The sequence below is a fragment of the Echeneis naucrates genome, chromosome 21, assembly GCF_900963305.1.
Source record: "Echeneis naucrates chromosome 21, fEcheNa1.1, whole genome shotgun sequence".
Classification (NCBI taxonomy): Eukaryota; Metazoa; Chordata; class Actinopteri; order Carangiformes; family Echeneidae; genus Echeneis; species Echeneis naucrates.
In genome coordinates, this window is record NC_042531.1 from 147,756 (window position 1) to 169,077 (window position 21,322).

Sequence of the window (21,322 nt, forward strand, 5' to 3'; positions counted from 1 at the left end):
GTTAAAATTAGCACGAGAACCTGCTGTTGATTTGTCCCCGTCACCGCCCACGCATCGTAATCTGACGAGATGACACTGTGATTAGAAGCATAATGGATTTAATAATCACAAGTTCCTTTAAGTCTGACAGGAACTTTCATGTGGAGATTAGAAAAAAAAGACTGAGGGTCTGGATCGGCTCATGGTCATGTGCGTCCTCTGGGTACGGTGGCCAACGAGGGCCAAGTGCTTTGTGCTTCAGTCTTTTCACACTGTCATCAATCAGCTGATTTTGGGTCATTGATGTCATCATGATGTCACTGTCTCACAGAGAATCAGAAGGAAATTTATGGAGGATTATGGGTCAAGATTTATTGTGGAGGGACATCAGATGTAGTGATTTCCTGAGGAGTGAACATGGAGGAGTTCAGGTCTGAGGATCCAGGTCTCACTGTGAAGACTGCAGTGATATTAAGAACTTGGACTGTGAGCTTTAATTGTGTGACAGCAGATATCAGATCAGTTTCTGAGAGGAGCAGGATGGTGTTTATTCAGCTGCTGCTTGGCCTCCTCTCCTACTCCCTTCATTGATTTCTTGCTTTCTCTCCTACTGTTGTCTTCTTGTAATCCCTTTGGTCTCTGCTCCTCTCCTCCTCCCCTCCTCCCATCATTGTTGCATCCTCCTGCCCCTCCCTCTGACGTCTGAGTGTCTCTGTTAAACCAACACAAACAGAAACAGGAGCTGCTGGAGGTTGTCCAGCACTGATCCTCTGACCTACAGCGGGTCCCGGTTTTCCCTCAGACCGTCTCAGGTTCGGACTGAATGTGTGGGAAATATGTAACAGGAAGTCCAGGCGGTGGACGGTTTCACAACAGCAAGAGGAAGGGAATGAAACCTTTGACCTTGAACGTCCACAGAGATGCTGCAGCCTACCTTCTCACCTGAGTCCTGATCCTGTTTTGGTCTGATTAGGTCTAATTCTGGTTCTGGTCATCAGAAGTTTGAAGATCCAATACATTTTTCATGAAGTCCTCGTAGTTGAAACAATTGTCTGCTGTTTCATCATTAATTGATGTGTGTCTCCAATCCGACAAACAATCTGCAACAGCGACCAGAGACCACCAAGATGATGACACGCAGCCTGGGGGCTCAGAATAATGAGTCCACCGCCAACAAGAACCGCCAGCAACCACCAACACGCCTTTGTCTCAGAAAACACAGGAAACTTTGACTCCCCCATCTGCAGGACCTGAAGACCTTGATGATGATGCCATACATGTTTTCATCAGCTATTCTATTCAGAGATGCTGATTAGCTGGTTGGAGACTGGACATGGACAAGGTTTTCCTTCATGCTTCACTCAGGGACAGTTTCAGGATGCCACTCTTAGGCTGCAGTTCTTCGTTTTGTGTACAAGGACAATAAAGAATATTTGATTTGGAAAAATCAGCTGAATTTAACTGAGGATATGTTTGATGATTGTTCATGAAACCATGGTAATGAACCACCGATTGGACAGACACCTCCTGCTGAACTTAACAAGCTGCAGAGATGATCACCAACATGCTTCAAATTAAAACTCCCTGAGGGCAGACGTGATGAAACTGCTCTGTTTGCTTTACATCTTCACTTTGACACGTTCACACTTATTTTGTTGCAAATTGGAAATAATTAACTTGGCAAAAGCAGAATGTTTCAGTTCTGTATTGTTCCTTTATGAAGCCCAGTAATTCATATTTAATTTAGGAGGCGACTGCAGAACAGGCACAAACGGCGTCTCTGTAGCTTCATCTTTAAATATTCATGTCTGCGTCAAAATAAAACTCCACTTCCTCTTCACAAAGAAGAAATGTATTTTTCTTTTCTCAATGAAAAGTTTTATTCACTGTCTCTGCTCTGTGTTAGTCTATGGTCCAGGACCAGAAGACAGCACCTGCTGCACCAGAGAGACAAAATCGCACACTAACGTAAAGACACACACTACCACAAAGACACAAAAGGTCACAAAGTCACAGAGGCTGACAACAGCCTATTGTTGGCCTGTTTTGGGCCTGTTGTGGGTCCGTTGTTGGCCCGTTGTTGGTCTTGCTGACCGTACCTTTGCAGCCGATGGGAGGAGGTCATGTGACCAGTGGCTGTGATGTGGCCGTGGCAGCGAGGAGCTTATCTCCAGTTTTCATTAGGACAGTGAATAAAGGAGCAGAGCGGGATGGAGACTCTAATCTTTAATACAACTCTGAAGAAACTGGATCTGTTGTTGAAGTGATTAAAGCTGAGATGTTGTGTTTAAAGACGCTGCGCTTTAATCATCCTGCTCCGTGAATCTGTCCACTTCCTTTGAGATTTAAGAAGATTAAAGATGATTCCAAGTGAACATCAGAGTTAAAGTCTTCTGACGGTCCCACTCATCCTGAGGTGACATCACAGCAACCAGCTGCTCCCACCTGATCAAAGTGGAAACACCAAACCAGTTTACCCAGTCCAGCTGGTTGGTTGGTTTTGGTTTTTGGACTTCTTGTTCTCAGCAGAGTCTGGTTTGTTTGTACCATCACGATGTGACCTGATATTGACTGAAGTCCAGAACAGACCAGGACCAAGCCTGAAGAAGTAAAACCATTTGTTTCCTCATTTCCTGTTTGACATCAGTGGTGAACTGTCAGTGACCCTGAACACCTCACAAGGCGTTTAGTGGCACTCATTAAGGAGATGAACTGGGAAGTCTCCTGATGTTTTTGGCTAAAATGGTTGTTTTAAATTACTCATTGGATGAGACACGGAAACAAGCTGATTAGCATCATGACAGCCTTCGCCACACAGCAATTATGTTCATCCCTCTGAGCAATTCAAATGCACCCTGTCATGTTCAGCTTAGAGACCGACAACCTCGTGAACGCAGTGTGGAGACGCCAGAAGTGTCTTGACCGCCGGGAGCCACATGCATCCCGTTGGACATTCAGTTGTCAGCTGCATCAAATGTGAGTTTCTTCTTCATGTGTTCACCTTCAAACGGTCACGTGGTCAGTATGGAGGCCCAGAGCTGCCAATAACATGTCCAGGTTTCGACCTGTATAGGTGAAGAGGTGACCTGAGGTCACACTTCCTGTCGTCTGTTTCCTGTGAACTATTTCTGTGTTGCAGCAAGGAGGCGTCCAATGGGAGAAGGAAAGTGGCGTGGCTGTGTTGATGGGGGGAACGAATTGACGGAGCTGCTGGTTGGAGGAAATGCTCCATTAAAGGGCAGATTTAAGCACATTTGCAGAAGGTAACGCTTTTGCATTTGCCCCAGCTTGAAGGAGAGTCTTTAATGTTGTGTCCACGGGACAAACGCACATCAAAGCAGAGGACGTCCTGATGCTCCAAATCAAATACTTGTGGATTAGGTGGGGGGCGGCAGGTGGCCCCCAGACTGTCCTCTGTGGCAGAGCTGCCGGGCACGCCGCCTCACTCAGCGCGCCTCAACCGCCGCCCCTGCACTATCATTTCTCAAAATGCAAATTAAATCCAGGCGACGGGAGCTGCTTTGAATTCCAGCAGGGAGGCAACCCCCCCCACTTCTTGTCAGCCCAGAGCAGGGGAGACACGAGGGGGGGCATCTCCCAGTCCTCTGTGTATCTGGTGCACACACACACACATACAGATATACATATACACTGACACACAAACGCACAAACAAGTCTGGCTGTTTCTGGTTCAGGTGTTTGTCTCCCTGATACGTCAGAACATTTTCAGGATGCTGATGGATTTTTGTCCCCTAACAATCCCCCAGTCATCTCTGGCTGCACACGGTTCTCCCCAGTCTTCCCAGTCATCTCTGGCTGCACACGGTTCTCCCCAGTCTTCCCAGTCATCTCTGGCTGCACACGGTTCTCCCCAGTCTTCCCAGTCATCTCTAGTCGTCCTTAGTCGTTCTCGAATTTTCTGACCATCTGATAGAGTATTGATTAGTTATTGGGTATTTTGTTGTTGTGGAAAGGGACACATTTTAAATTGGAGCTGTTTCCCATGATGCTCTGTTGAAGTCTTGTGCTGTTTTGAGCAGGATGTTTTGTTTCTGTTGGGGGGGGGTGTCAGATCAATCTATCCAGATGAATCTAAGCCACCTCACACTCTGGGGGTCTGTGGTTCTGAGGGTCTGAAGGCCTGGGGCCTCTACCAGGTAAACATTAGCATAGTAATTAGCTGCTGTTAATTCAGCCAATTAAATTTCCTATTTTGTCCCAGAAGACGAGCTGGACTAAAGCCAGCTAATCCTGTTTACACCTAGACCTTCTCTGCGCCTTCAAAGTGGTTTCAGATGAACCTAACAGACTTCAAAACACCAAATCACATGATGGCAGAATCATTTGGGGTTCAGCTGGTCCTGACTCGTGGCCCGGATCAGATCTGAGTACAGAGAACCAGCCACCTGGAGGTCTGCATTGCAGCCCTGAGCCTTAAAAAAATTAAATGGCCAGCAAGTCCCTGAGTCCACTTCAGAACCAGAACCTGAAAGACTTTAACAAATGTTGTTGTTGGACCAGGACCAGGCACTTACCACCAGCTTATGTACAATGATGATGGTGACTCTTCTCTGTCTTGATTAATTTTGGACTAAGACTTCTTCTGTAACTGAACCAAGAGGGAGAGGAGGATCTACTTCCTGTTTACTGCCACTCACACATGCTCAGTGCAGGCAGGTAGATTAGGATCAGGGTGAGGACGTGGATCACAGATGGATGTTCAGGTTTTAGACTTCAGTGGAAAAACAGTAAAACAACCTGTTCAATTCTTCATTGTTCACCTTTCAGAACAGGATCAGGACCAAGAGTGCAGATGACCTGAGACCTTCACTGTCCTCAGGAACATCAAGTTCAACTGAGAACTGGTCTGCCTCTGTTTGTACAGTTAATGAATACCATCACAAAGAGCACACACACACACTCTTATGCAGTTAATTCAGAAATGCTAATTAGCTGTATTTTCCCTGGTTGTTTGGTGTCCTCGGTAACCATAGAGACAGAGTCATGTGAGCTGGAGAGTGGACCATGCTGCCACTTCATGTTCCATCTGTACAGGTCATGTGACCCTGACTGTGACCTGCTGCAATGATGCCACTGGCTTGTTTCCTGTGACCCTGAACTCAACACACAATGATGATCATGAACATGACAACGCTGTTCAGCTGTGGTGCAAACAAACATACCACACTCCAAATGACATGATTGTCAGTTTCTATTGCTAAGCAACATCAAATGGTCGTAGTGAAAAAGGACGTGAGGGGAAAAGTTTACAGAGTTTATAGACAGAAACCAGATCAGGATGGAATATGACACAGGAGAGCTCCATTCGATTCCCGTGTCACAGTAACAGTTCACGTTGTTTCTGTTATCCATGACTGATTTTGTAACCATGCCAACAGAGAGCATCTGATTGTAAGGAAGAACTTTCTTTAACCCTAATAATCATCATCCAGGCCAGTTCTGTTTTCTGTGGTGGTTTCACTGGTTTGAATTGTCCAGGTCACAGAGGCCCACCTGACCAAACTTAGACCGTCCTCACTGTCCTCAGGTCCTTACTGTCCTCACAGTCCTCTACTGTCCTCAGGTCCTTACTGTCCTCACCGTCCTCACTGTCCTCACAGTCCTCACTGTCATCAGGTCCTCAGGTCCTTACTGTCATCACAGTCCTTACTGTCCTTACTGTCCTCACAGTCCTCTACTGCCCTCAGGTCCTTACTGTCCTCACCGTCCTCACTGTCCTCAGGTCCTCAGGTCCTTACTGCCCTCACAGTCCTCACCGTACTCAGGTCCTCACAGTCCTTACCATCCTCAGGTCCTTGCTGTCCTCACAGTCCTCACAGTCCTCAGGTCCTTACTGTCCTCACAGTCCTCACTGTTGTCAGGTCCTCAGGTCCTTACTGTCCTCACAGTCCTCACTGTCCTCAGGTCCTTACTGTCCTCACAGTCCTCACTGTTGTCAGGTCCTCAGGTCCTTACTGTCCTCACAGTCCTCACTGTCCTCAGGTCCTTACTGTCCTCACAGTCCTTACCGTCCTCAGGTCCTTACTGTCCTCACAGTCCTCACTGTCCTCAGGTCCTTACTGTCCTCACCGTCCTCACTGTCCTCAGGTCCTCAGGTCCTTACTGCCCTCACAGTCCTCACCGTACTCAGGTCCTCACAGTCCTTACCATCCTCAGGTCCTTGCTGTGCTCACAGTCCTTACTGTCCTCACAGTCCTCACTGTTGTCAGGTCCTCAGGTCCTTACTGTCCTCACAGTCCTCACTGTCCTCAGGTCCTTACTGTCCTCACAGTCCTCACTGTTGTCAGGTCCTCAGGTCCTTACTGTCCTCACAGTCCTCAATGTCCTCAGGTCCTTACTGTCCTCACAGTCCTCACTGTCGTCAGGTCCTCAGGTCCTTACTGTCCTCACAGTCCTTACCGTCCTCAGGTCCTTACTGTCCTCACAGTCCTCACTGTCCTCAGGTCCTTACTGTCCTCACAGTCCTTACCGTCCTCAGGTCCTTACTGTCCTCACAGTCCTCACTGTCCTCAGGTCCTTACTGTCCTCACAGTCCTCTACTGTCCTCACAGTCCTCTACTGTCCTCAGGTCCTTACTGTCCTCACAGTCCTCACTGTCATCAGGTCCTCAGGTCCTTACTGTCCTCATAGTCCTCACTGTCCTCAGGTCCTTACTGTCCTCAGGTCCTTACTGTCCTCACAGTCCTCTACTGTCCTCAGGTCCTTACTGTCCTCATAGTCCTCACTGTCGTCAGGTCCTCAGGTCCTTACTGTCCTCACAGTCCTTACTGTCCTCAGGTCCTTACTGTCCTCATAGTCCTCACTGTCCTCAGGTCCTTACTGTCCTCAGGTCCTTACTGTCCTCACAGTCCTCTACTGTCCTCAGGTCCTTACTGTCCTCACAGTCCTTACCATCCTCAGGTCCTTACTGTCCTCACAGTCCTCACTGTCCTCAGGTCCTCACCGTCCTCAGGTCCTCAGACACACAGGCAGTCGGTTGGTCAGACAGACCAACCAGGTCCAGGGGGGGCTGTGCCAGTTTGTTGGGGGGTCATAAATCTGGGATGAGTCCACGGTCCTCCTGATCAGTCTGGTGAATGTGGAGCAGAGCTGATGTATCAGGACTCTGGGGATGGAGGTTTAACCATCTGGCCCTACGGCCCGGTTGCTGAGGTCACTTCAAGAGGAACCTCTGCTGATGTCAGGTAAGCAGAGCATCAATCTGCCAGAGATGGGGGGAGGTAACATGCACACCTGTGTGTTCACTGTCCCTGTGGCTGCAGCCTCAGTCTGTCTCTGCAGTGATGAGGAGTTGGACAGAGTCTGACACTTGGGGGGCTCAGAGGCGGCTTTGATTAAGTCCTCTGAGCTTCATTAAAAACCATGAAAACTCATTTTAGAGATGAACGCCCCCCCCCCCCCCAAAAAAAAAAAAAAAAAAAAAAAAAGAGCTCTGCACCATCCACCTGATCAGAGTCCGGATACAGCAGCCATCAATGAGAGACATCATTTTATCGTGATGACAACACACACCAAGAGTAACAGCTCAAATCTGTGTGTTCACAGACCATGACCTGGTTTCTGTATTGTCTCTGTGTCTCTCTGTGTCTCTGTGTGTCTGTGCGTTCCTGTATTTGTCTGTGTGTGTCTGTGTGTAGGTTGATCTTCAGTCCATGTTCGGCTGAAGATATTTTGTCAGTTTTAAAATGAAACAACAGAAGAACGTTTTTGATGTGAGAGCTGAGAGGAGAGCTGACGGACTTGGTGACATCATCAGTGACACCTTTTGATGTTGTTTTAAACAATGTTTGACTGAATGAGGATCTTTGATTAACGGTGATAAAATGTTACTGACAGTTTGAAGAATGTAATTTTCCTGAGATCATTTTATTTACAGTCTCTGTCTCCTTGTTGTTGTTGTTGTTGTTGTTGATGATGATGATGATAATGATGTTTTGCAGATGTTGTGCTGAACAGCTGGCGTTTCATCGTGGAGATGAATGTGCTTCCTGTCAGTGTTTCCATAGTGACGCTCCACCCTCTGCTGGAGAAGCTGCGAATCTGCAGCCACAGACTGACTCCAATCGCCTCCACAGATTCATTTGTGAGTTCATCAATTAATAATCAATAGACAGAAATATTAGCAGGAATGAAACAGATGTCTGCACTTTCAGACCAGATGAACTTGATTTAACTTTTCTATCAGCTGAGCATGATTCATCAGCTGAGTCCCTGATTGATTATTGATTGTAGCAGCAACAGTTTCTGAGTTTAATCAGGTCTGGATTAGAAAAAGTCCCAGTCTAACCCAGACAAGCATGGAACCCCCCCCCCCCAGACGTTAATCATATTTCCTTTCCTTTGTAGTGTGGCAAAGGAAACACAAAGGTAGACACCTAGCTCTGAACTGCAGGAGGCAGTGATGGTCTGAGCTGCCCCCCCCAAAAAGAGATTCTCCTCCTGTCTGAATAGGATTTGATGCCTGCAGCTGTTGACACCTGAGCCAAATCCCCCAAAACAGAAATGGCTGGCAGAGCAGAGTCCTCTGGTTGGGGGGCAGGGGGCGGGGGGAGGGGGGTGTCCCTGGGGTCCCCACAGGCTCCTCCTCTTTTACATTAACAGGAAGTCTGAGGTCACAGAGGGCAGGAAATTTTGCAGAAAAAAAAATCACATTTCCTCCAGGAGGGCAGAGGTCACAGAGATCACTGGGGTCACTAAGGTCACAGAGGTCAGAGAGGTCACAGAGCTCACTGAGGTCACTGAGGTCACTGAGGTCACAGAGGTCACTGAGATCACAAAGGTCACAAAGGTCACAGAGGTCACAGAGATCACAGAGATCACTGACCTGTCAACACAACTGTGGTTTTGATGTGTTAGCGTGTTCAGTTGTCAGCATCATCAGTTGTCAGCATGGTGAGAAGAACCAGCTGTGAAAAACGGAAACAGAAAAAATTTTACAAAAATATGAATGATATTGATGTTCAGTAGTTTTAGAGGAGAAGAATACAGCATCATGTTCCTGCTCCACCTGTTTTGAATATCCCCTCCTCCTGCTCTCATTCCATCCCTACGCTACCCAACTAAATATTAGCTGGAAAAGAAAATTAATCTTCTCTCAGACTGTCTGTAATCGGCGCACAACAAACACACTTTATTACACAACAATAACTATCAGGACTAATGTTGCTGCTAAGTATTGGTTTGGTGAAGGTTTTTCTTTTATTTCTTTGATAAACTTTTTGAGGTCAGTATAAGACCAACAAAACATCAGTGGAACTTTGGAAAGTCCTGTTTGAACTGTTGAGCTGCTGATGGAGGAAACGTTTTCTACAATAAAAAGAAAACATTTTGATGAATCACTTCGTGAAGGACGTTCTTCTTCCAGGTTCCTCCTCCTTCCTCCAACAGCGACTGAACCACAGCAGCAGCATAAAGGTAAAAATAAGTAGAGCATAAAAATATAAAATATAAATCTAAAAATTTGGAGGTTCAGTTCTGTATGTGAAAGAGAATCACACCTGCAGACTATATTTAAAAAGAAATACAGAATTAAAGTGACAGTGATCCTTTTTGTTTCCTTTGTGAGGGGGAGGAATTCTAGTGTGATGGTCCCAGGGAGGACACTTCGTGTGGCATCCTGTGCTGCTCTGCATGTTCTCAGGGTGGGGGGGTTCTGAACCTGGTTTTGACCTGGTTCAGATTCATAGTCTGTATCAGTCAGCACCAGGTTTATTTGGTCTGGATCCCAAGTTTGACAGCGGAGCAGATTTCTGGTGGAGGGACAGGTGATTGACAGCTGAGTCCTGGTTATTACCAAACGTGCTGCTAAAGCAGAAGATAACAGCAGAACATCGATCTGAGTGCAGAGGGTCCAACAGACCACCATACAAACTCACCCTGAGACCTGGGACCTGTGACTGGTCCTGGTTTGATACAGACCTAATGGACATGAGTTGTGTAAACAGAGTTTGTTGGTGTGTTGTAACGTCCGGCTGGTCTTCAGGGGGGAGGGGGTTGAGTGACAGGAACAGCTTCTGCCTCCATTTGGTCAGCAGCTCTTTAATGACTTGAGTACTCGAGTAGTTCGGCTCAGACAAACTGCTGCTTCACCACAAACCGACAGACTGACCAACTTTAACGAGCTGCTGCCAAACAATCACTAGTCAATCTGATTGCAGCTCGATCAACTCACACAAGCCACCAATGGGGGTGGGGTGGGGGGTGGGTGATAGGGGGGGGGGTTGTATAAATGGCTGCTATGTCCCGTCATGCCCCCTGAGAGTCCTGAGCAGCCAATTGGGAGCTGCGGGTGGGTGATGATGCAGGTGGTCCCCCCTGGTATAAAAACCTACGCCACCATCTGGGCCCTCCTGAGCAGTTGGAGCATTCCCCGCCTCGCCTCGGCTGGAGGGATTGCGAGGAGGGAAAGCAAAACTACACGGCCTCTCACTGTGTAGTTTTGTTTTTTTGGGGGTGGGGGATATTTTGAGGCTTGACCGTTCTCATCTTGGATTTTTCTGGAAAAACCTTTCTGGATAAGGAGACCAAGGGCTGTCAGAGTCAGCCGGGCTCTGTCCCATCACTCCCAGGCACCTTGGAAACAAGTGAGTAAAGTCCAGCTTGTGTCCCCGTATGTCCTGTGATTATCTCCCTGTCTGTGCCAACACTTGGTTTATGGGGACCAGGCTGGGCCTGAGGGGTCCTGGTCTTGGTTTTGCTCGGCCCTGTAAGCCTGGGGGTGTTTCTGTGTGGCTTTGAGGTGTTTTTGGTGAACTGGTCCGTGTGCAGGGAAAATTGTGCAGTGATTGAGAAAAGCCAAGAATAGCCACTGATAGCATGAGCGAGGAGCGTCAGCTGGACCTGATGGCTTTTTAAGGGAATCAGCAGCAGAGATATCAGCTCTCCCCCAGTTATGTGCCACATGCTGCCTGTCAGTCAAACCGCATGGTGCGGGGGTGGGGGGGCGTTGAGAGGGTTGGTGTATTTTTGGTTACTGCCATATCTGTCACTCAGATTCCAGCCTGTAAATATCAGCCGAGTTAAACAGTTTCAGTGTTTGAAGCTCTTTATTGATCATTGATTGGTCCGAGTGACAGTTCTGATCGACTTCGGTCAGAGAACATGACGAGTTTGACACCTTCATCTCCAAACAGCTGTCCTAACGGGGCATTTAATGTCACAGCCACAAAGTTGGAAAACTCTAAAACCTCTTTAAATATGAAGCCTGATTCACAGTTCAAATAAAATCAACTTGGCTTTTATTTGTCCTGTAGAAGAGCGTCAGACCAAATCTTTGATGATAGAAAGGTTTTTTTTATTTTTATCAAAGATCATATTTCACCAGAGAAATTATCCTGAATTCATTTGATTATTTTGAAAGTTTTTGTTCCTGTAAAGTCATCTGAATCTCGATTTTATGATGCGGTTTAAGAATAGCATGTGTCACATGATCCACTTTCCTGTCAATATAGAGGGTCCTTCTTTTCAAAATAAAAGTAATGGCTGCTTTCTGCTGCGCTGCCTCATGTTTCTTTTCTGGTCGTTTTATTAATAAGACTCTTTGATGCTGTTAAAGATTTCTCCTTGGCATAATGTGAATTATTACATATAGAGTACAGAGAACATTTTAGAATATAGGGGATTATAGGGATATAGGGAATATAGGGATTGTACATGTGGGTTGGTTGGTGTTTCCTGTTTATGTGTTGTAGGAATAATTTTTTTCTGAACATATTATCTGTGATATTCAGGGTTAGGGTTACATTTTCTCTGATTGTGATATTTATTTATCTCAAGCAACTGAGACAGATGATGAACAAAAGATGAATAAATCAAACTGTTTAATGTCTCTTGTATTTATATTGATCTGTCAGATGGAAACCTCATGTTTCTGTTAAAGGATCATTTACAGTCTCAGTGAACTGACATTTTTCATTATCTATTATTAATTTCTGTGATTCATTTGTCAGTCAGCTGGCAGGAAACCAGGTGGCTTTTCAAGATAAAAGTTGGCATTTTCTTGACAGCAGAAAGTCACTCAGATATACACAGTAACTGTGTCAGTGTAGTGCTGTTGTGGGACTGTAGCTGTAGTTTCCATCTACTGCCATCAAGTTTTCTGATGATCATTCTTTAGGATCAGTTCGTTGATTGTTGGTTTACTGATTATTGATTATTTGCTGATGTAAATGTTATTAGAGGAAAACCAATAAATAATGTACATTATAAGTGAAGACCCAGCTCAATATGATAATTGAGCCAGTTGATAATAACAAGTACTTTTTTATTAGATTGAGACTCATCAGGAAATTTACAGATATTCTGCAACAGAAATAATTAATTTATCTCAACATGAGGCAGAATATAAAGAAGAAAATGCATCTTGTCATTTAATCAGATTTGACTTAATTAACTAAAAACAGAAAAATTATTTTACCTTTCTGTCTGGAAAAAAGTATGAAAGATTGATGATGATGGTGAAGAAATGGAGGCCAAACTTTAGTCAGCTCGTCCCTGAAGGTCTGCACGTTTACCCTGCAGTCACATCTGTGAGCAGTTATTGATCAGGTATTGATCATCTGAAGGTTTGACTGTCAGGTCAGATCAGTCTGAGCTGTTTCTCCTTCTGACGACACAAACATGCAGCGACCTCCAGCTGCTGCCGTCCATCAAGCACCGCCCCCTGACACTTATAGCTCCGGGTCTCACCTGTCATTCTGAGACGCCGAGGTCACGTGACCTCACGTCTCTCCGCTTTACTTTGGGACGGCCATGAGCCGAGAATGGTCTGAAGCGTCCTGGTCACATGACAGGGTTCATTTGACGGATCCAGGTGGAACACAGCTGGAGGTTCCCTCTGAGAATCCTAGACTGCGGAATGACCTCATGAAGGTGATTACAGGTGATGATGACGTCACTGTGTTTGTGTCGCAGGGCGCCGTCATCATGTCAACTCAAGCACCAACGTTCACGCAGCCGCTGCAGAGCGTCGTGGCCCTGGAGGGTAGGGCTGCCGCGTTCGAGGCTCAAATCAGCGGTAAGAAAAGCCAACATTTATTCTTTTTAATAGATCTCAAAAACCTGAAAACCTCCCTTTATTTATCACGTAGACATTTAAGTGATAGTTTTTATCTTCCGCTTTTTTCTTCTCTTTACACTGACTTGAGTTTCTTTCTGAAATGTATTTATATTTTAGTTTTCATTCCTTTTACTGAAAGTCACACAGATTATTTTAGGTTTTAAATTTATTACACTTTTTATTCAAATTATATATTTTCTAAAAATTCTGATAATAATAAAATACATAAATAATTCAGAGAATTCTTATATTTGCGAAGACAAATTCATGAATCTCTTCCTGATAATTGGTTCTTGTCCCTGTGCAGGTTCTCCAGTTCCTGAGGTGAGCTGGTTCCGTGATGGCCAGGTTCTTTCCACCGCCGCTCTTCCCGGCGTTCAGATCTCGTTCAGCGACGGCCGTGCTGTTCTGAGGATCCCCGCTGTGACCGCCGCACACAGTGGAAGATTTTCTGTCAGAGCCACCAACGGCGCTGGACAAGCCACAAGCACCGCCGAGCTCCTGGTTACAGGTGAGACCTCAGGTGGACCTCAGGTGGACTCCTGGTCCAAGAGTCCCGACCAATTAATTTTACAGGAGAATATTTTGTTTCCAGTTCCAGTCTTTTAATGAGGTCTCTTGTGAACTGATTAGATTCTCAAACATTTTGGCTAGATCTGGTTTCTGAGTTTGTCAACTTTTCCTCCTGCAGTGGAGACGGCGCCTCCAAACTTCCTTCAGAGACTGCAGAGCTCCACAGTGAGACAGGGCAGCCAGGTGAGGCTGGACGTCCGAGTCACAGGCATCCCAGCACCTGTGGTCAAGTTCTACAGGGAAGGAGCCGAGATCCAGAGCTCGGCCGACTTCAGGATCCTCCAGGAGGGAGACCTGTACAGTCTGATGATCGCTGAGGCCTTCCCAGAGGATTCTGGGACATATTCTGTGACTGCCACCAACAGCAGTGGACGAGCCACCTCAACTGCCGAACTGCTGGTTCAGGGTAAGGACCATTTCAACTGAGTAATGATCTTATCTCAACAGAAAGCCCGTATGATGTCATCAGTGCCACGTTCAGGGTGTGTTAGCCTAGCTTAGCACCACCACCTGAACCTATAGGTGTTGGGTCATCAGCGTGTCAAGGTTCAGATCAGGGATTGGCAACCTTCAGCACTCAAAGAGCCATTTGAACTTGTTTCCCACAGAAGAGATCACTGGGAGCCACAAAGCTATTTTAACATCTAAAATGAAGATATCACTGGCTATGTGGTTTTTTAGCTTTATGCAACAAAGAAAACAATTTTATTTTTGTATGCAACAAAAACATTTTGACTCTGAACAAAGACAGGAGGTTGAAGGTTACTTGCAGATAAAATACTCAGTGACTATTTGAGTGTGCCTCATATTTATGAAATAAAAAGCCAAACTTAAATCCACCTGCAGCAAACCAAAACTGCCATCTACTTCTGTGTATGACGTCACAATCATCACGACATATGACTTTTTGTTGTTTGCCAATTTCTCATCACATATTAAGCGTACTAATAAACCACTCTTAAATATTAATGATTTATTTTCCAAAGCCATAAGGGCCCGCAGCAGAGGGATGAAAGAGCTTCGGATGTTTAAGAATAAGTAACAGTTTTAAGGAAATGTGTCCGGTTTCAAAATAAAACAATTCCTAAATTTAAAGTTCTTGTTACAAAACAGTTAGAAAATTGATGTCATGTTTCAGTCATCCACAGACTTTAAAGTTTCTTTTTTGTTTTTTATTATTTCTTTTTTTTTGTTTAATTAAGGGTCATCAGATTGTAATAAAATGACAATTGTTTTTTTTTTTTTTCAACTTTTCCCTTTTAAATCGTTGAAATGAAAAATGGGTTTGAGATGGTAAAGATCTGACGTCAGCTGGTTGTTGTTCAGGTGAAGAAGCTGTTCCAGCCAAGAAAACCAAGACCGTCATCTCAACCTCCCAAGTCTCACAGACGCGTCAGACCCGAGTGGAAAAGGTATGAAGTTCCTCCACCAATCAGCTGCTTAGCGTCATCATTACACCAGAGAGTAAGAAAAGGTAAGGACTGACCCCCCTGTGGTTTATCCTCAGAGGATGGAGGCCAGCTTCCAAGCCACCTCCATGATGCAGATGCAGGTGGAGGGCAGTGAGCTGACTCAACAGCTGGCTCACAAGACTCCACCTAGAGTCCCTCCCAAACCCACATCCAAGTCCCCAACCCAAGCCTCACTGGTTTCCAAGGTGACTGGAGTACGCCAACAGTCACCATCGCCTGTCAGACACGTCAAGGCACCCACACCCACACCAGCCAGGTGGGTGGAGCTTGTTTATCATTGATTATTGATAATTGTTGTCTATTATTGATTTTAGTGTAAAACTTCCATTTGCCCTGAGGCACAAAACACAAACACCGATCAGACCTGTAACAAGACCTCCCTCCCCTGTCTTAGGCCCGCCTCTCCCTCTTCAAGACTGTCAGTGTCTCCAATCAGGCCCGTCAAGTCGCCCATCACCACCCGCAGACAGGTGGTCGTCAGCGCCGACGTCTTGCCGCCATGGAAGCAGGGAGACTACATGGCTGAGGCCAGTTACACCAGTATGACCACTATGACCAGTGGCTCTGTCACCCAGCTGGGCCAGGAGCAGCACTGGGAGGTCGCCGGGGTCACAGAGGTGAGAGGGTGGGGCGGGGGTGTCATGGCCAAGCTTTGTGTTTCCATGTTTTGTCTCTGACGTGAAGAGACAGAGATGATGATCAACATAGTCACATCGCCTTGTGTGTCATTTCAATGGCACAGCGAGGCTGGTTGAGGATGATTTATAACTGTTTAACACTGTTTTTTTTTATATTCTATATTTTAAAGGGACATGATGGCAACATTTTCAGCTTCAGTCTGATGTTATGATTGGTGACTTATCTAACCTCATTGTGGTCCCTGTACCTGGACAGACCAGATCCCAGGATCTACTCTTTGTGGTCAGGTGATTTGGCCCAATCGGATCAGTGAGTCGTACTGACCACACAGACTTCTGCGACCTCTGACCCTCTGATTTCGGCTCATATAAATTTTTAAAAGGTCTGTGGCTCATACAGTTTAAAGGTTGAATCTCTCCTTCTTTGTGCCACTTGGTCAATTTGTTCAACTGGTTTACGCAGAAGGCAGTGCAGCTTGACGCCAATACTTCGAGCCACAAGGAGATGACATGTGGTATTGGTGAAGATATGACGTCAGAGAGTTGTGTGATGTCATCAGACGAGTCAGTGACTGAGGTGCATTTCAGTCCATCATACATCAGCGACCATATTTCGTGTGTCTTTAACCACAAAGGCTCATTTCCTGTTTCAAACTGGGTGAGCGAGTGAACACGCTCAGCCACAGTTTGTCTGATGAAGAGATTCCATCAGGCCTGAAGCTCGACCCAAACCAAGATGTCTTCCTGGTGACCTGGCTGCCAGAGGAGCATGTATTAGCATTTACCACAGTGGCTCCGCCTCTTTTTTCAGCACCTTCACAGCTTCTTTTTTGAGTTGTGAAGGTCACGTCACCACCTTCACCATCATCAGTTCTTCCTTCGTCTTCTTTCAGATCTCAGTGTTTTAGTTTTTGCACGTCAAACTGAACATGTGTCGTAGTGATGTCATAATGGGAGCACATTGAAGCACGCAGCAGCATCCTGTCAATGACCTGCAGATAAATACATAAACTAAACATTTTCCTGACTAAGACTTGACCCTGGTCTGAAGTCTAAGGTCACCGTGTCAGTGATCCTGCTGCTGGTATTCAGCTGCTCCAACAGTTTGTGCTGTGTTTCTACAGAGGCAGGTGGATATTGAACCCTATTAGTGTAATTTAGCATACAGGGCAGCATTTTCTCAGATCTGTTGAATGATCTGAGGGATGCCTATTTGGTCTTCCTGCCTCTGTACTCTCATCTTGCCATGGATGTCCTGAGATCTATGTGCTGCTGGTTGTGTCTCCAGGCTGGGGGATTGCACAGAGCCGGGGCGGTGGCCACGGTGGTGGCCGCCGTCGACCTGGCCCGTGTACGTCAGCCTGTGCATGTGGAGGGCGGTCGAGCTGAAGAGGAGGGGGCTGTAGAGGTGATGATGAGGCAGCAGAGTGCCGCTGCTACCGCTGCCGCCCCTACCACCACCACCACCTTGCCAGCTGCTGACCAACAGTTTGGAGCGGGATGGAAGACAACACGAGTGCAGGCGGGACACGTGCTCACTGCTGCTCAGGAGCTACATGAGCCCTCCCCACTACCGCCTCAGGTCAGAGGCCACAGAGGGGACCAGAACAGCTGGTTTATTAACAATAAATTTTACTGGCAAAGTGTTTTCAACAAACCCAGATTTCCTCAACTAGAGCAGGTGTCTGAGAAAATGATTTGCCAGTGATTTAAACCCAGTCATCTAAAACAACAAATCTCTCTTCACCATGTGATTATAAGGCATGATTCAAACCATTTGTGTAGTTTGATATTCTGTCCTGAGGTTGTAATGCTCCTGTTAACTCTGTTGGTTGCTCCAGATTCAGAGAACGACAGAAATCTCCTCCCATGTGGACTCTGGTGTCTCCTCGTCCACAGTCCCTCAGTTCACTGTCTCTAAAGTTTCTGTCCCAAAACCTGAGTCTAGTTCTGAGGTAAGAGGCAGAAGATAACAGCTCCTTGCTGTGACTGACAGTAACACACACAGTTAATGTTGAACCCATAGAAACTATATTTCAGGTATTATTCCCAACTATGACTGACCCTTAGCTAAGCCCCAACCCCCTTTAGTGACTGTTGTAGTCACCTGACATATCGATCTGACTGATGTTCCATCAGAGCTGAAACTCCTGATTGGTACATCTCCATCTTTTAAAGGTTATTTTAGTAGGTATATTATAGTGATCAAGTGTGTAAGAGGAAGGTTATAGGGAGAATCAGCAAAGGTCCCTGCTTGGGACTCAAAACCAGGATACTGCTGTCAGGACGACGCCACCAGGCCTGACCTCCAGACTCTGACTCCGCCTGGTTCTGAAGCACTACAGTTTAATACTGTATTAATGTCAATATCAATATGATCTCATTTATTAGTGTGAACTTGCCAACAAAGAAATCTAATAAAGGTTGAGTTGATGCAGTTAGCTGATTAATATTATGAGTTAAGAGTTAGCTCTATCCTAGTGTATTAGCCTTAGCCTTCAACATGAGGAAGGCAGATTCTGAATCACGATTGGATCATATCTTACTGGGGGAGCGGTTTAACAAACAGTCAGTTAGTTATTACTGCTATTACTGTTACTACTGCAAACTTGTTGTGGCCTTTAGAGTGGAATTTATAAAATAACTTCTACAAAACCTTTAACCGTGTTCATCTTGGCTCCTAAATTATTAAACTCTTAATCCAATGAACCTGAACCTTATTAATCCGTCTTCATTTAAATCTCCCTCATCCCGCCTGGTTTTAATGTCACTAACAACCCTTAAATTTCACCCTGTTTAACACCAACCAACCAAATGACTCTGGTGTGGCTGTTCCTCCTCTGTGGGGTCAGGTCTCCATCGCTGGCTCAGCCATTGCAGCACTGCACAAAGAGTTGTCTTCGTCCTCAGCCACCGCTAGAAAGATCATCAGGCCAGTGAAGTCTCCCAGTCCGTCCCGTAGAGCAGCCGAGATGAGAGTTACACCAGAGCCCATCCCGCCACCCTTCAAAGACTTCTCTGTCAAATATCAGAGTCACTCTGGTGCTGAGATACAGAGGGGAACGGTGGACAGAATTTATGAGGACTGGGGAATCCAGGTTTGTAATCTGGTTTCATGGCCTGGAACTGAACAGGACAAGAAAACCTGATGAGTACATGAAGGTCAAATCTTTTCTGTGAACTAAAATATCCATCAAAGACTAAAACTGAGAGAAGGAATTTCTCAGGTTATAATATTATTGACTTTTGTCTCCTGAGTGAAGAAAATTCATGTCTAGTTTTTCATGAGTCCGGTTTTCTTGATGTCTGAAAATCCAGGATGAATATCACTCTAATAAAAACATTAACTCGCTTGTCGCTGCTACTGATGACTTCATTCTCACCTCTTCAGCCCGTCCCAGCTTCCCTCCATCTTTCTGTGCTGCACAATCTTTTTTCAAATGTTGAATGTGAGCAGGAACTTCAAAGTGTTGTGATGTGTGTTTGTCTGTCGTGTCCATGGTGGTGATTGGTGACAGAAAGATGTGGTTTTCTGTGCTAACACACGTGATTGTGCGACAGGTGATGGAGGCAGCAGTTGTACCTTCAGCAGGTGATGGCGTGGTCCCGCCCTCTCTGGTGTCTGTAAGTATCAGCCAAGATATTGACAGCTTTTAGAGAGTCTATCTTCTAAAGTTGTTGTTTTGTATTTAGGGCTTGAAAAACACAAACGTGACGGAGGGCGAGTCTGTGACACTGCAGTGCCAGATCAGTGGTCACCCAGCTCCAATCATCATGTGGTTCAGAGAAGACTACAAGATCGAGAGCTCCATCGATTTCCAGATCAGCTACGAGAACGGATTGGCCCGACTGGTGATCCGTGAGGCCTTTGCCGAAGACAGCGGCCGCTTCACCTGCACAGCCACGAATGAGGCGGGAACCGTCAGCACTTCCTGCTACTTGCTTGTGCAGGGTCAGTGCCAAGAAAAGCATGAATAACGACGTTTACTGTTTTGTAACCTTTTCCACCTTTTCTGATGATTAAGAGTTTCTGACTCTTTCGCACAGTGTCCGAGGACATCGAGAGCAGAGAGGAAATCGCTGTCGTGACTGAACATGTTGAAACTGCTGAGGAGACGATGTGAGTTGTTCACACAACACAATTCATAGCTGCTGGTGTAATAAAAACTCATTAATCTCCAGTTGTATATTGACAGTGTTGAGATTTACAGCTCAGACAAGGAAATATTAAAGAGAGATTTGTTGTTCCAGATTAAGTGAGGAAGTCAAAGAAGAAACCATGTCCCAGGTGAGCGTGGCCGAGTCCGACGCTGCAGCCACTGCTCCCTTTTTCTTGAAGAAGCCCAGCATGCAGAAGCTGGTGGAGGGAGGAAGTGTCATATTTGAGTGCCAGATCAGTGGAAGCCCAAAACCACATATTATCTGGAAGAAGAACGGCATACCACTCACAACCGGATACAGGTACAATATCCCCCTGTGCTGTGATGTGACACATTGTTGTCCCCCAGCTCAGATGGACGTCCCAGGTCTTTGACCTTTTGACTTCCAGTACAAACATTAGAGCTTCAGATCAATTTGTGGCGAAGCTGTAAAAATAGATTAATCATCCAAATGAATGTCTGTGGCATATCTCTGCTGGTTATGGCAGCCTGTGGCAGTCATTAGTCATCAATACACTCTAACCCCCCCAGATACAAAGTTGCCTACAAGAAGGAGACTGGAGAGTGCAGGTTAGAGATCTCCATGACCTTCGCTGATGATGCTGGAGAATACTCTGTTTTTGCCAAGAACCAACTTGGAGAAGTCTCAGCCTCCGTCACTCTGCTGGAGGAAGGTATGAAACCGTCAGCTTCAATAAACCATGATTTTGTTGTGAGACCAGACAGGAAAGAGAAACTGAATCCTTTGTTCTTTGTAACAGAGGCATACGAAGCCTACATGAAGAAACAGGAAGCAACTGTGACGACCGAAGTGACGGCCACGGTGCAGGAGCCCACTGTGGGAGACGTTCCCCCAGCCGTCATTACAACCACAGAGCAAAGGACCACAACCCTTATCTCAGGACAGGTAGGTCTTTATTAGACAGATGGAGCTTTCAGAAGCAGCTGCACAACATTTGTATTTTTGTTTATTTCTTTGGCCAAATGAAACCACTAGAGGGCAAAATTTTACTGACACAACCATCACTTGGCCGAACCAAGAGTCACAAATCATCCATGAACTCAAAAACCACCAACCAAGACAAATCCATGCAAATAGATCACATCTGATCAGTGTTGTAAAGCACTTTGTATGTGAATAAAATAGCTATATAAATACAGTTATCATTATTAATATTAATTTAATGATATTTTTAATATTATTGGCATCCTGATAGTGTTCTCTTTTCTAGATTCATCCCAGTGTGGCTTTAATCTGCTATGACATTCTGTGAAGGGAAATTTGTGAAATTATGAAAATGCAGATTTTTACTAAATCAAAAGAAAAAGCCCTTTAAGCTAAGCCCCAACCCCCTTTAGTGACTGTTGTAGTCACCTGACATATCGATCTGACTGATGTTCCATCAGAGCTGAAACTCCTGA

The 21,322-nt window shown here is 45.7% G+C and overlaps 1 protein-coding gene across 1 annotated transcript in view; it reads left to right on the plus strand.

Annotated features, from left to right (window-relative positions):
• The first annotated feature begins 10,465 nt into the window (after positions 1–10,465).
• The window catches only part of LOC115061562 (titin-like), a 154,750-nt gene continuing 143,893 nt past the window's right edge, over positions 10,466–21,322 (plus strand). Inside the window, exons 1-16 of the mRNA XM_029529957.1 lie at positions 10,466–10,583; positions 12,913–13,015; positions 13,365–13,568; positions 13,749–14,036; positions 14,957–15,042; positions 15,138–15,358; positions 15,497–15,719; positions 17,029–17,322; positions 17,582–17,695; positions 18,593–18,838; positions 19,302–19,364; positions 19,434–19,692; positions 19,788–19,860; positions 19,998–20,201; positions 20,432–20,574; positions 20,662–20,807. Of these exons, the coding sequence (XP_029385817.1) occupies positions 12,925–13,015; positions 13,365–13,568; positions 13,749–14,036; positions 14,957–15,042; positions 15,138–15,358; positions 15,497–15,719; positions 17,029–17,322; positions 17,582–17,695; positions 18,593–18,838; positions 19,302–19,364; positions 19,434–19,692; positions 19,788–19,860; positions 19,998–20,201; positions 20,432–20,574; positions 20,662–20,807 (2,655 nt within the window). The 5' untranslated portion in view covers positions 10,466–10,583; positions 12,913–12,924. The remainder of the gene's footprint in view (positions 10,584–12,912; positions 13,016–13,364; positions 13,569–13,748; positions 14,037–14,956; positions 15,043–15,137; positions 15,359–15,496; positions 15,720–17,028; positions 17,323–17,581; positions 17,696–18,592; positions 18,839–19,301; positions 19,365–19,433; positions 19,693–19,787; positions 19,861–19,997; positions 20,202–20,431; positions 20,575–20,661; positions 20,808–21,322) is intronic.